At 40.4% G+C, this 15,023-nt stretch overlaps 1 protein-coding gene across 1 annotated transcript; it reads left to right on the top strand.

Moving 5' to 3' along the window:
• Nucleotides 1-4,830: 4,830 nt before the first annotated feature.
• POMP (proteasome maturation protein) lies at nt 4,831-13,895 on the top strand. The gene is made up of 6 exons (XM_075717411.1): nt 4,831-4,884; nt 6,430-6,527; nt 7,425-7,485; nt 9,583-9,684; nt 11,552-11,645; nt 13,283-13,895. Exons 1-6 carry the CDS (start codon nt 4,882-4,884, stop codon nt 13,348-13,350), a joined length of 426 nt encoding a protein of 141 aa, XP_075573526.1. The 5' UTR covers nt 4,831-4,881; the 3' UTR covers nt 13,351-13,895.
• The last annotated feature ends 1,128 nt before the right edge of the window (nt 13,896-15,023 follow it).

Below are 15,023 nucleotides of genomic sequence, written 5' to 3'. Positions count from 1 at the left end.
ACTCTCACAGGAAACGTGCTCTTAGTCTCACCTATATGTGCAGGGTGGTTATGCTTCTGGGAGGCAAATCACTCCAGGCTAAAGAGGAAGATAAAAACAGTTTTTTCTGTGAATTCTCATGAGGGACTTGGTATTGGTGCAGTGAGAGCAGTGAGATCCTGACGACATGAACACTGGATAGGTTAAACAGCAGACACAGGCTGAAGGATTAGTTTAAGAATTATATGGTCAGAAAGAGGTAAGGTAAGAGTTTACTGAAAATAGCTATTCAGCCATGAATAGGGAAATACTCCTACCGGCATTCCCGCAGGTACTGCCCATGTAGCTTCAGCTGTCGCCTATACATTGCCTTTTGTCTTTCAACCCTGTTTTTTCATAATTCTCACAGCATTGCGAGTGAGGAGAAAAAGTACTCAAAATCATCCACAAGCCCCCAATTCCCAGCTAGACTGAACAGAGGCAGCTGGCAAGCGCCGAGGAGGAAGGCAGGCTCGGGGTGTTTGGCTACTGAGCATCCCCTAGTGACCGGCTCTTCCCATTACAGCCTCCTGCTTTTCCGAGTCCATCAAAGGAGCACAGAGGCGAGAAGCACCAGGTTGCCCAGAGTCCGAACAACGGATTACTACAAAAAAAGAAAGAGTACAGATACCAATCGGAAGCTGACAAAGGCATTGACAAGCTACAAAACAAGTCATCACTTCAAGACAACGAGGACCTCGTTTTAATCCAAGTATGTAACTTGGATTAAAAAACAACTGGCATCCCTTGTTTGACCTACCAAAATAGGAACTGAAGACACTTCTAAAGATGTACTATCTTTTCACTTAAAATTAACTAATGACTTATAAATCAAAGAATGAAACGAGGGATTGTTGGTATTATTTTCCCACTGGATGCTACAGCACGTTAAAAAAAGTTTACTTTTCATAGAGAGATAACAATATACTTTTTTGGTCATCTGTTGGACTGCTTGCTGCATTTGAATGATGAAGATGGGCAAGTTTTGACTCAAGAAAATCCTGCAAGCTGTAGAGTTTGCTGGTAAACAAACAGGAAAAAATCATCTGCTTCGGCAATATGTGGGATTCTTTTTTTTTTTTTCCTCCCTGCAACAGTAACTTTTTTTCTAAATACTTTCACCAGCTTCAGGAAAGGGTGGGTTAGAGTCAGGGGTTTCCTGAGCCTTTTCAGAACATGGTTTTAACGTAGCCGTGTGTTCAGAAGAGCCCCTAGAGAGTCTTGTTTTGGAACACTCTGACGCCTACACATTATTATCTTTGCTACGTTTTGCAGTTTTGTGTGAAATTTATTTTTAATCTTTAACAAAACATGCCCCTGTTTATCTTAAATTCAGAAAAGGTTTAATAATTGAAAACAAAATAACTTTTTAAATAATTAGATGTACAATGAATGCCAAAACATAAAAGTATAAAGCAAGTTAACAAGAAAGGACTTCTTAAAGATCAAAGAAGAAGTGTTTATTTGATTTGATTAAAAACAAATAAAAAGTACTTTCACTCTAACAGGTTATAACTGGCTGTTGACAGAAACCAGTGAAAGAGTTTCCCAGTCCCACAGGATAAAGGTTTTCTTCTGGTAGAGGTTCACGTACTCAGAACAGATTGCCCACTGATACGTCAAAGGAATTATATTTTGAAGTGACAAAGCTGCATCAATATTAAAACCCTTGGATACAAAGGCAAGTTTTCTCAGACAACGTACTCCCTTTGCTATTATTAAGTAGGACTGATGGTGTAAATCAACGGATTTCTATCTTCCATCCCTCTATACACAAAAAAGCTCTGGGAATGGGAGAGGTAAAAAGTACCATTTAATTTAGCGGAAAGGCAGGATATTCTAGCTCAAAAAACGCATTAACATAGCAGTAGAGTTCCCAGAAAAGAGCTGGTTTCTGAGGATCTCCTACTCCATGGGCAGAGGAGGCTGGTATGTGGCAGCCTTTGCCCCGCCAGCCATGTTGTCCCTCTGTCATAACAAGTTCTGAGTCCACTGGGGAAGTCTCTCCCCACAGCTGCAATGGGAAATGTACAGACCTCTCATGAAATTATGTCATGCTAGGATCCAGGCAAGAAAAAGCTAAGTAAATTGAAACAGGAATTTGCTTTAAGTCAGGCTGTCTAAAACTTTGTTTAATGAGGTTTTATGTTTGTTAATACCAATTTAACTGCTAAAAGAGCATTTGAAACAGTATGTTTTCTTAAAAAAGAGTAAACACTTTCCTCATTTCTAAAAGATAAAAGAATCCATGCTCTAAAGATCGCTTGAAACCTCAGTGAAGTCCCCCAACTAAACCAAAAAGACCAGATTTGACATTCCAGAAATGCTGAGGTAAAAAACATCCAGAAAATATTTAAAACATTCATACATTTCAGACCTTCTCTACACAAAATGATGAAAAAATAATTCTTAAAAAAATAATAATTTGCAGGTTATCTTTAAAAGCAACAGTCGAAGCTGACTGAGCAGTCGAAGCTCTCATCACTCACCACATGCTCTCGTATCTGATCAAAGGTTTGGTCAGCCTGACAGTTGCTCATGTAACTCCCGCTAACTTGCAGCGGGGCCGCAGAGAGGAATGAGGTACTACTCCAATCATCCACCGTTGAGATGCTCACTGTAAGATCATTAAAATAAAGCTGGTTGTGAAAGAAATCAAGCCTTGCTCTGATTTAAAATACTTGGTAATTTGATGAGAAAATATGTGTGGGATTTGTGTTTATGTCTGGAAGTTTTCCCTAGTGTGAAAGCCTTTAAAGGAAAACCAGATCTTTCTTGCTATGTATGTTCTTTCATGTTATGCAGCCTAGACTGTGGATTGCAGCGATGTCAAAAATGTACATGGAGTGATTGCACCCTGTCTGTGTCCTGCAAGAATGACTTTGAAAGTTAGATGTTTCATGTCTACAGTCATATCCTGATCAACAAACCCAGTCAATAAATAAATACATTTAGTGACAAACCTAGCTTTTTCTGTAAGCTGCAGTTAAACAGGAACTTGATTTGTTTTTTTGTATTCACATCTATTCTATAATAATGAATCCAGCACCACAATATCCGAGTACCCATTATAAGATCAGAGAAACCTTTGTGGTACCCGTTTTCCTAAAAATTATTTAAAAACCCCAGTCCTCCATTCTCATTCTTTTGAAGTCTTTGCTTTAAGCCTGAATACAAAGGGCCAGAACTTTGGTTGAGAATGTTTTTTTTTTAAGTGGTGGACTGATTTTGCCCAAGAAAGAGGAAACAGAGTATAAAGCGTATGAATTTCTTAGTAATTTTTCCCAAAGCTGAGTGTGCCATTAGAACATACATAAAATTCCCACTTAAACACTGCTTTTCATGCAAGATGGGGTGTTTAATGGTCACATGTGAAATTTGTAGCACCAGGGTGATTTGGTGCAAAATCTTAAAGGGTTGAATGAGCTACAGGTCTCAGAAGAAATATGTAAAATAGATATGCCAGGCACACATCTAGAGCTGTGCATCAAAATCTGTGGAAAACTTTCTCACGATTGTCGGAAAGTCTTTCAAAGTTCTTGAAGTGGAAGCTAATATTAACTCCGTTACCATACTGTTACTGTGGCTATTAATACCTGCCTACTAACACAGCAGTTTTTATCCACCATTCTCAAAACTCATTTCCAAAGATTAACCTGCTGCAGGCCTGTCCCTGTCGGTCACTGACAGATCAGGGCCCTGAGGGCTGCCCGAGGTCTCCGGTAGAGCAGCGCACCCTGACATCTCTCGTTCGCAAAGCGCTTCCCAGGGAGGCTCCATGGCTGGCCCAGCGCCCAAGGCCGTGTTTACCTCAGGAAGCATCGCTGCCTCATTTCACTGCCTCAGGCTGTGACACTGCTGGGGTCACCCAAGCTCTTTGCTTTTGCTGCCTGTGGCCCACTGGGAGAGAATGGGTTTGACGAAGAAAAGCACCCCCCACCTGACACCACAACATGGCCGCCCCGGCCTACTGTGGGAAGCCATTGGTCAACTCCAGCTCCTGCATGCGGCCAGGGTAGTGCCAAAACAGGGTGGAGCCCCCAGCACCAGAAGGACATGGGCTTGTTGGAGCAGGTCCAGAGGAGGGCCCCAAAAATGATCCGAGGGCTGGAGCACCTCTCCTATGAGGCCAGGCTGAGGGAGTTGGGGTTGTTCAGCCTGGAGAGGGCTGCGAGGTGACCTTAATGCAGCCTTCCAGTCCTTAAAGGGGGCCTACAGGAAAGATGGGGACAGACTTTTTAGCAAGGCCTGTTGTGACAGGACAAGGAGTTATGGTTTTAAACCAAAGGAGGGGACATTTAGACTGGATATAAGGAAGAAATTTTTTACACTGATGGTGGTGAAGCACTGGAACAGGTTGCCCAAAGAGGTTGTGGAGGCCCCATCCCGGGACACATTCAAGGTCAGGTTGGATGGGGCTCTGAGCAACCTGATCTGGTTAAAGCTGTCCCTGCTCCCTGCAGGGGCGTTGGGCTAGATGAGCCCTAAATGTCCCTTCCAACCCAAAGCATTCTATGATTCTATGAAAACAGCCGGGTTTGCCGGCATGTGGGAACGGTGCGGCCAGTCTACAAGCAACAGCCCTGGAGGCAGGCAAGCCACGGCCAAGGAGGGCACAGGGCCGGAGCGGCAGCCGTCCCCCTCGCACCACCTCAAGGCAGGGCAGCCGCCCTCAACCACCGCCCACCACCCCCCCTTCAGGGCCGCCGCGGCCCCGCCCCCCCGAGGCCCCGCCCCTCCTCGCGCGGCCGTAGTGGGGGGGGGGGGGCTCTACTCCCTCCTTGCGTCTGACGCAGCGCGCCGGGGGCGGAGCGGAAGTGAGGCGGTGGAGGAGGCGGAAGTGGCTGTGGGGGTGAGGCCAAGATGGTGAGTGCGGGCTGGCGGCAGCGGTTGTGCCGCCGGGCAGGGTCGTTCTCGCGTTGGAGGGGGGCGGACCGGCGCGCATCCACCTGCCTTCCCCCCGCCTTCCCACCGCCTTCCCCCCTCGGCCGTTGGGGTCCCCGGGGTGGCGGCCGCTGGGCGGGGGGCGCTGGGGCCCTGCTGAGTCACGGGGGTCCGGCGCGGCCATGGCGGGCGCTCCTGCTGCCGGGTCGGGGGCCCTCAGCGGGTCGGAGGCGGCCCTGTGTCCGCCCCCCGCGCGGGCCGGTCTCCGCTAGATATCTTCGTGGGACCTCGGGGCCGGGAAGGTGCGAAGGCTGCGCGGCTGCGGTCAAAAGCCCTTCTCCTGGGAGCGGGGTGGGACGGGGAGGCCCAGAGTGCCGGTAATCCCCGGCCTCCCGGAGCTAGGGGCTTCGTGCGCTGCCGCCAGTGCCGCGGCTCTGGCGGAGGGAGGTCGTGCCCCTAGGCTTTGTGGTGGCTGGCGGTGGTGTGGCCGCCTAAGACGGACTGGGCACTGGTGTGGCTTGAGGGCGTTACTTTTTGGGAGAATTTCATGGTTGTCTCCTTTTCACTTTGATCTTCTCTCTTGTCACATCTTCCAGGTAATGTATGTCTTATGCTTTCACTTATAGTAATCTCGGAAACGTCTGGTCAGTGTTGAGTACGTTAGTTGGTAGATGCTTTGTATGCATGTAATAACAGGTATTTCAGGGTTTTCTACTAGCTGTTAGGTTATTGACAGTTAATACGTTAGTACAAAATACCTTAACTGTAAGCATGAATTTTCTGTTGAATCCAATAGTGCTGCTGGAGGAAACTCCTGCTCTGAACAGCTCATCACTATCACCTTCCAGAGATTATTGCTATCACCTTTCAGAATTTATTGTACATTGGCCTATTGGGGGAGCAATTTGTATGAACAATCCTAAAATCACTTCAGTAAAATCGGGCAGGTTAGCATGACATTAGTGGTCTGGATTAAGATGGCTTTACTTAGTAAGTCTGTGGAGGTTTGTTTTTCTGGTCTTTTGCTACAAGTTACTGTTTTTCCTTTGCTTTTTCAGTTAACTGGCATACTAGACCACTTGAATACACCTTGTCCTCTTTATGGCGGCCTTAAACCATGGATAAAATCAATTTGATCTACTGAAGTAAATGAAGGAATGCTCAGATGTGTTCCTTTTTGTCCTGTCAGCTGAGCATGACCTGCGGCCTTCCTTTCCATCCCTGCAGCTCAGGGTGGGAATGGACAAGGGGTAACTGCGACTTTAACTGTTCCAGCCAGATCCAAAAAATGTGTTATCAGTACCTTTAACGGTTATCAGACTCTCTGAAAGAATTCTAATTTAGTGTGGTGTTTGTGTTTTGGTTTTTTAAGAGCCTTTTTTTTTTTTTTAAGAGACTGTAAAGTGTAGGGCTTTTACATGCATAGTTTAAGGAGTCTTTGAGCCCTTTGTTTCATTTGTCTGGCCTAATGGCCCATAGAAAAGGCGTTTGGTTCTGCTAAAGTAATCCTCAGTTTTTTTGTTCCAGAATTCCAGAGGCACTTCTTGTCTGCTGAAGGATAGTATCCCAATTACTGAATTTTCAGCTTCAGGACCATTTGAAGGTCATGATCTTCTGCGTAGAGGGTATGCTTTACTTTTTCTTGTTGAATTGTGCCATAGCCAACATTGAACTTCAGATACAGGAAGAAAGTGTGTGTTAAATATTTGCTTTTTAAAGAAGGTTCTTGGAAGGTGTATTGCAAAAGCTGTACCCTAAAGTGCATGTATTTAATCAGATTGTCTTTCAAGTGTGGATTTTCCATGAGACAGCACTTCAAGAAGTAGATAACATTAATAGACTTTTACCTGGGTGATACTGCTCTTTAGAAAAGAGATGGCAAAGTTATTAATAATTATGAAATATATGCTAGTTTTAATATACATGTATATGTGTGTGCCGTAGCACTGTGGGAAATGGTTAATTTCAGCATTGGTACAAAAAATGAAGTTAATATAGTAAAAATAGTGGGTTTGGATTTTGCCATTTTACATGAGTGCGAAACTATGTACATGTATTGGATAATGAATCTGAAATAAGTTCATGGAGTTTAAAATGCGGGTAATACAACTATGAGTGAGGCGGAAGGTATGTACAATATTCAGTTGCAAAAGTTTGAGGACTTCTGAAATCAGATGCTGTGTAACTTGGACATAATTAAACCTGTGATGTTTTCATTTATTAATATTTTTCTCTATTTCTGAAGGGGGTCAAGGAAGAAAAGCTGTCATTTCTTTTTGTCAAACATAAAGAAAAAAGGATGCCTGAAATTTAAATTATTTTTCTCCTGGTAGTGCTGTAGTTAGAGGTTTTATTTGCTCCTTCACTATTAAGCTTTTTTTTCTTTGTAGTTCAAACTGTGCTAATTATGTGTTGCTCTGGGTTGATGTTTGTATCTGAGATTAGTTTTGGAATGCAACTTCAAATAAATCAGGATGTCACTTTTTAAAGTTCAATTATGTTTTTTTTACTTGTGTTTCTAGCTTTACAAGTGTGAAAAACGAATTGTTGCCCAGCCACCCACTGGAGTTGTCAGAAAAAAACGTAAGTATATCATCAAATGTAGCCATCTTCACTCTTAGCTATTTCTGAAGTTTAAATTAACAATGTGGTTACCTGGACTGCTTTGTGTGATAACAACAGTAACAATTTATTTATACAAATAACATTGTTGGCAAATTTGTTTAATGCTAACCTTCTGCTTGTGACTCTTTCCACTTCAAGTATGCAAGTGGGCTTCCAAGTAGGGATTTATTTAGTAAGGTTTAGTCATCTGAAAGTTATTAAGCTAGTTGTATATGCAGCCTCTATAGTTAGGTGGGGGGCACACCTGTCACTTCTGCAAGGCTGATCCTCCCATTCTGTCTATAGGTTTACCATATATCTTAATGTGAACACATAAATACTTTTCATTACATTTTTCTAGAAATTTTACATGTACAGTTTGTCGTAAGTGCATGCAATCTTGTCCGGCTTAGTCATCGCTCTTGGACCACTTAAGAGTGGTCTGTGGACCATAGGTTGAAGGTAAAGGGAGACCAGACTGACAGCCTTGGCTAAATAGCTCGTTGAACTGAATCTTGTCTCTGGTGCCCATTTTGTCAGCACAGAAGATCTGATGTAATAAAAGGCCCTGAAGCAAAGGCAGTATTTGGATATAATGTTCCAAATTGCTAAGCTAATCAGGATGATGAGGTCTGAATGTAATGTCTAATGTATTCTAACTCTAACCAGTGCTAGTGTTGTCTTGAGTTAAAAGGATGATGTTAATGCGACACCAACTTCACAAGCTTATTTATAAATACTATAAATGTTTCAGAGCTATTTGTCAATTGATGTTTTTTTTTTTACAACTGACTACTATAGCTTGCTTTTTAACTGTTCTTGTATAAAACCTGCATAATTAAAAGAATACTTACTAGAGAGAAAAAATGCACAGAAATAATTAAAATGGACAATGTAATCCCCTAAGAATTATGTGAAACTTTTAATTTGGTTTTTTCCACATATTTTTTGGTTAATTTTTCTGTAAGTTTATGGACAATTTATCTAAGAATTATTTCCATGTATGTTTGACTGGGAAAAGACTTATCTTAGCCTGAGATAGTTATGGCTGTTTTTACTGGTAGGTTATTCAGGTAGCACTAGTAGAAACCAAATCTACCCAGGTAATTTATAAAATAAAAGAAATGGAAAAATAATGTGACCAGAGTTGTAAGTTTGGGATGAGGCATATAAATAGCATTTTCTGCTAACTTTTGGAGAGCATTCAATATAGCTTGTTATGAAAAAAATGCATGTTAATGCCTTTGACTTGTATTTTCCTGTTGCTTTTTGAGATCCCTTCACATAAATGGGATGATATTCTTGTACTAGTAGGCTTTTGTTGTGGTAATTGAGTACAGTTTTAAAATAAGAGATCTGTATTTTTTGTTTTACTTTACAATATGGTAGTGTGTCAACATTACAGGCATGTAGTCACTACTATAAAAGCCAAATTTCAGACTGGATTACTCGAGCTAAAGTTTAACATTAAGCATAAGTTACTTTTGTGTACTTCAGTATTCATGAGCCAGTACTTTCTCATTAAAAGAACCCTCTACTAAATAGATTTTCTTTGTCTTACTGATTGGTTTCAGAGCAGTTGGTAAAATTAAGAACTTTCTTTTGCTTTTTGGAGTCATATGGAATATATGTGGCGCTCTGTCTTACTATTTGATCAGAAAAATAAGTATTTCAAGTGTTTTCAGGTAGAGTCTGATGGCTAACAATAACATCAATTGTAGCTTTCAAGTTTGTGTTCTCACTTTAAGCCAGACTTACCTTCCAATTTGTGCTGACAATATTGTAGTAAAGTAGTGCAAAACTACACCACTTGGTGGTGTTACATGTCCTGATTGTCAAAAATAACAAAACTATTGATTTGTAATAAAATCCAGCAAAAAGCAATTTCAGTTTCATAAAATGAATATTACTGCATCACTGTCTTTCATGTACATTTGAGATATATAATGTAATCACTGAATATTTATATATACATTTAATAAGCATGTTCATTTAAGTAGGATGTCACAAATCTCTTCTATGGCTGTACTTGAAAGTAAGTTTTTCTAAAATAAAAATTAATGTTGTTTATGATAGTTCCAGTTAAATCAAGATAAAACAAACTTTGCCACACTGAGAAATATTCAAGGACTCCATGCACCTTTAAAGATGCAGATGGAATTCAGAGCAGTGAAACAGGTAGGTATTTTTATACAACTGGTATACCTTAAGCCACTTGAAAAAATTTTTATCTCGGAAAATGTTCTCAGAGAGACATCTTTCTCTGTTGAAATACCTTATGGTTCCAAAACAAATGCTTTCACTGGACTGCTTTTATTAAAACCAATGAAACAAACTTTGCAATTAATAGTTTCCAGAACAGTCAATATACTAAAGCCTTTCAGCTGCTGTTCTTTTATTAGTTACTTGGTGAAGTGGTAACTGCTCTAGCTTTTCTGTGGACTAGCTTCCTGTAAGCGTTCAGAGAAAAGCAGGAGGGATTGAGTATTAATTCATGAAATTAATACTCTCCTCTGTAGAACATACAACCTTCATGGGAAGGAATCCCTGCATCTGTAGGGCAAAGAGACTTAGGGATCTGAAGCAGGTAGTGATTTGGGAGTGGATAAAGAGGTGATGTGAAACCTGAAACAGAGAATTTGCTATGTGCTTATTATTGTTCCTCAGCCTTTCTTGTAAGATCAGGGGAGGTCTACAGGGAGTTAAGTTCAAAGGTTTTAACTTAATTGGGAAGCTGAGTCTGTGTCCTTTTCCTTCTTATCACCTAGGATGGAAAGTAACTGGAGGGAGGCTGACTTTGTCCCTTAGGAAACACAGAAAGCTCATTGGTCCTAGTAAACTCTTCTGGCTTGTTGAAGGTTGTCAAGCTATTAAGAGTTGTTTTTCCAAGCGAGTTGGAGTGATTTTATACTCACTTCTAGTGGATCAGGTGCTACCGAACCAGTGAGCTGCATTAAACTTGGCAGAAATTACTGGTCCTGAAGATGTGAAAGTCTGACAGGGTGTATGAAAACATCACTTGATCTCAGCTGTGCTGTCTTATGGGGAAATATCTGTTTCCTAACTGATGTTAGCACGTGGCAGAAAATGAGGCATGTGAGGATATCCTGCAAGTGTGTCTCCACAGGTATTCTTGGGGGATGGGGGAGGCAAATACGGTAATTAGAAGGTTTTTCACTCCCAGCTTCATGTTAGATATACAAGTTCTCTTGTGATTTAATTTCACTTTTCTAAAATATTTACTGGAATAGTGTATTTGAACTTCTGACAACTGTACCAGTAGTGATTATGGAAATATTTTGACATATTTTGTGTGTAAAGAGATAGCTACCTGATAATTTTATGGTTGTAAACTATGTTCCTGGTATAACTGAAGTATCACTACTAGTAGCGAATGCAATTGTAAGTACAACTATGCCATTCTTGGAATACTTAGGATCTGAATGCTGTGTGTACCACTTGAAATTTTTTTGTAATACTGTGGGTGAGTGGTGCAGAAGAGGGTGTTGAAAGTAACTGGAAGTGGACTTGAAGCTTAAGAATTGGTGGAGATCAGAGAAATTATTTAAATTAATTGCAAGGAGGATTATGTTTAGGTGTGAAAATCAGTATAGCTCTTTCACTTACATTCCTAACTTGTGTCAGAGATGTGGGAAACTTAGAATGTAGTTTCCAAACACTGCAGTATCCCAATTGCTCAGTACTGACCTCAGGGTGTTGATGTGTTTATTGCAGTGAGCCTCCCCAGCTTTATGTGATAACAGAGGAGGACCTACACTATTTGCTGTAGTAGTTACACTGCAGTGAAAGCTACAAATCTAGTGAAAGGCTTTTCAAAGCCTTTTCAAAACAGAGTGATAAACAATAGAAGATGGTGGTGTTAGGTAGGTTTTGCTACCTATGTGTGCCAGTAGTTCTCTTATCTCATTTTTGAAGGAAGAAGTGACTTTGTCACTTTTCTCAGTCACTTCAGACTGAAAAATCTAAATATAAACCCCCTCAATTTTAGACTGGCAGAAACTTGAACTCTTGTCTTTTTTTACAGGTCCAGCGTCTCCCATTTCTTCACAGCTCAAACATAGCACTGGATACTCTGAGGGGAAATGATGAATGCATCAGCTTTGAGGATATCCTTAATGGTAAATACATTCTGTCTCAATGTTACGGAAACATTTAAAAGTAGAATTTGTGAACTGTGAAGTTCTTTGCCTCTACAGAATAAGATAATAAAATGCACAAAATAAAATAAAAAAAAAAATCGAGTTCCTAAAGGCAAAGAAGCACTGGAGGAAGGAGAAATAAGTATGGTTCAGCTGCTAGTTGTGTGGAAATTACTCTGAAATATTTACTAAGCCAGTATTTGCTTGTGGGCTGGGTTTCTAAAGGAGTAGACGATGATGCACTTATGCTGTATGCCTGTTTCCCCAGAAACTTTTGAACTGCTTGTACAGATTTTGATAGGCGGAGGTTAAAGATAAAAAGTTTTTGTAAGTTCTATAATTAAAAAGAAAGGCTAGAGGAGAGGTACCGAACTAATGCACCAGAGATGTGGCAGGGGGAAGGCTCCCTCAGATTAACTCAACAGTTCGCAGTTGTGTGGTGGGCTACCAACTGACAGTATATGTGGAAAAGAATAAACCTGGAAAAATAGTTTTTAAAAAATTACATCTTTCTAGCTGGTAGTTAAGGTCATGGAAGGAGACAGAGGGTATTTTGAGGTGGGATTGGAGAGTGGAAAGAGCCAGGGAGATAGGAAACTGGAAATAATGGAGGGGGAATCTAGAGGTGTGAGGTAAATCTGGGATTTTCTGGGATGGGTTTACAGGGACCAAGGGAAGGAATCTTAGGTTATTGTGGTTCAGGGGGTAGAGCAATATCAAACATAATTTATAGGAATTTGGTTATTTACCATTGCTCACAACAAGCTGTTACGTATTTATAGAGTGCTAAGGAGTGAGTGGGTTAAAAGGGGTTTTGGTAAGGTTCTAATTATCACCTGGGGCTGGAGTAGATAATTTTGGTGTCTCTGGGGGAGATCAAAGTCATTAATATGCCTCATGGAAGGAAAACACTCTGATACACCCATAAAGAAAGGTATATTTCTTCCAAAGTGTAGTCACAACCTTTTTTCTGGCCTTGATTTTTTAAAATTTTTTTTATGGAAATGAAGTTGATATTGTCAGTATTGGTATCTCTTATGTCCTCTGCACATTCCTTGATAACCCTTGAGTACAGTGGCTAATGTCAACCATGCTTTACAGAATGGAGGAAATATCAGAGATATCTAAGGGCATAGAATTTCTGTGAAACTAGGCAGCTAGGTGGAGAAGAGAAACCGTGAGTATGTCCCAATTAACAGAAGGGCTGGAGTGTGAGCTCCTATTGTACAGAGAAGTTGCATTGGAAAGAGATGTGGGGCACCTATGAGGAAAAGCTTCAGCAGACCTGAGTTTTCTTAAACACAAAACTCAATCAGCCTTGAGATTCAGGCTATAGGAGACAGCGCTTACGTAGAAGTAGTTGGTGTGTGTGTCCTTATGAAACACTGTTCCACTACAGATGTATTTGTTATCTGATGATTGCTTTGGATGGAGAGTTAGGAGTTACAGACCTGTGTTGTGCAACACTGTCAAAAATCAGTTGAGTAACTGTTGCACTAAGCATTAGAATGAAGGGGGGGCAGGGAAAGAAATAGGGTCGTGTTCATAGTTATTGTTGGTCTTCGTAGCTTGGTAAAAGCCTCATGCTGTTGACTTTTTTCTTTTTTTTTCCCCAGATCCTTCACAGAGTGAGGTTATGGGAGAACCACACATGATGATGGAATACAAGCTTGGTTTATTGTAACAAAATGTACTCCACAAAAATGTTTTGTGTGTGTCTTTATACTGCAGATCTAAATACATGATACTAAGTTGACACTTGCAGTGTTAAGCAGTCCTACAGTTATCATTTGCCTTCCTTGATGAAGAGGCACATTAAATGTTTAAAGTCTATAAATTGTTCTGTGCTTGTTGTCAATTATATAAATGTTCTGTAACTAGGTGGTTTAAATAATGTCTCTTCATACACTGCTCAGGATGATAGCTTCTTAACTATGGAAATGCTATATATATATATACAAGAAATCCAAAAATACCCGTGCATTTTAAAACTGATTACTGTAGGTAAATGCATTTAATGGATGTTCTTGCAGAAGAACTTTTTAAGGGGGAAAAGAAGGTGCTTCCCACTGAGTAACTCTTTGTTCATGGAAATTTCCATACACTTTTTAAACTATTGAATAAAAGTTTGCTATAAATGCTGTTGTGTTCCAAAATATATTTAATCATAAATCAAGCATCTCTTATCCACAACACAAAATGTTGTTCCTTTTTCTTACAATATCTTTAAAGCTCTTTTAAATTCTGCACTGCCAATGGAATCCTGCTATATACATTTTATCCTCCCCATTGACAGTTGCTCATGAGTGAGCCATTAAGCTTTTGTGTAGAATTGGAAGTACTGCTGTAAGAAGGGAGTTAAAGGTCTGGATTTTTTTATCTGCGTCCCCGAGAGGATATTCTGATTTCTGAAAGTAGAAGCAAGTTCCACTTGGAGTTTAAAGAGGTGTTTTAAAATCCAGTTGGGAACATAATCCAAAAGAGCACTCCTAGACGTAGGTATTTTAGCTTTCAGAGATTAAAGAATGCAGTGCCTAATTATGACAGTACCTAATAAAGCTGCTGCAGTGACAATATGAAGATACAGTTGTACTAGATGACAAATAGAGAAATAATTTTTTGTGGGTTTACCAAAATCGGAGCTTAATTAAGGGAGAATGAGAGACCTATAGTTAAATACACCTTTTAAAAAAAATGGGCCACTGAAAGATTTTTTTTTTTGGTGCGTTATTAAATTGAGGGTTGTAACAACTGTTTTCTGATGTCATACACGCACATGTCTCCTATATAAATCCTGCAAGGCAGCTAATATGATGTGGCATATTAGGAGAAAAAGGGTCTGTCGTTCAAAAGATGTCATCTCCTGTCACATGTGGGGAGCTTGAAACAACATTTCTATGACAGGAACTGCCTTTATTCGGCAGGTTTTAATGACTTGGGTAAACTGCTAAGTGCATTCAGTGTTCTCTTGTAGATAATTTTAGCAAAATGTTGCTACAAACCTCTTTTCACAATCCCAAACATCTCTTGTGCTTTTCAATGTGCTTAAAGCTGCCACAAGTTCCCTATCCACGTGGGCAGAAGCCTCTAGCTTCTGTCCTGTAAATTTTACAGTGCTTTCATGTGCATCTATTGTAAAACATTGCAGCAAATTAAAACCAGTGAGATGACATGGTATGAGATGCTTAATTAGCGGTTTTACTGGTTTTATATTTAAACGTGTTTCATTTAAGAAGTGCAGCTTCTACAATTGTCTTTCACTTCAGAGTTGCAGAGATTAGAGGCTTGTGCTGTGAAACACAAGCTATTTCGCTTGTATTTTTTGCCTTATGTTAAACATAGGACCAATAAACGGAA

The sequence above is a fragment of the Pelecanus crispus genome, chromosome 1, assembly GCF_030463565.1.
Source record: "Pelecanus crispus isolate bPelCri1 chromosome 1, bPelCri1.pri, whole genome shotgun sequence".
NCBI lineage: Eukaryota > Metazoa > Chordata > Aves > Pelecaniformes > Pelecanidae > Pelecanus > Pelecanus crispus.
The sequence above is the reverse complement of the archived record's forward strand: the minus strand, read 5'-3'. Positions and strand labels throughout refer to the sequence as shown.

Bases quoted from the DNA above. Each gene is read 5' to 3' on its own strand.
- POMP (XM_075717411.1), top strand. The intron at 6,528-7,424 runs GTATGCTTTACT...TTGTGTTTCTAG, and splicing joins CATGATCTTCTGCGTAGAGG to CTTTACAAGTGTGAAAAACG. The intron at 7,486-9,582 runs GTAAGTATATCA...TGTTTATGATAG, and splicing joins TGGAGTTGTCAGAAAAAAAC to TTCCAGTTAAATCAAGATAA.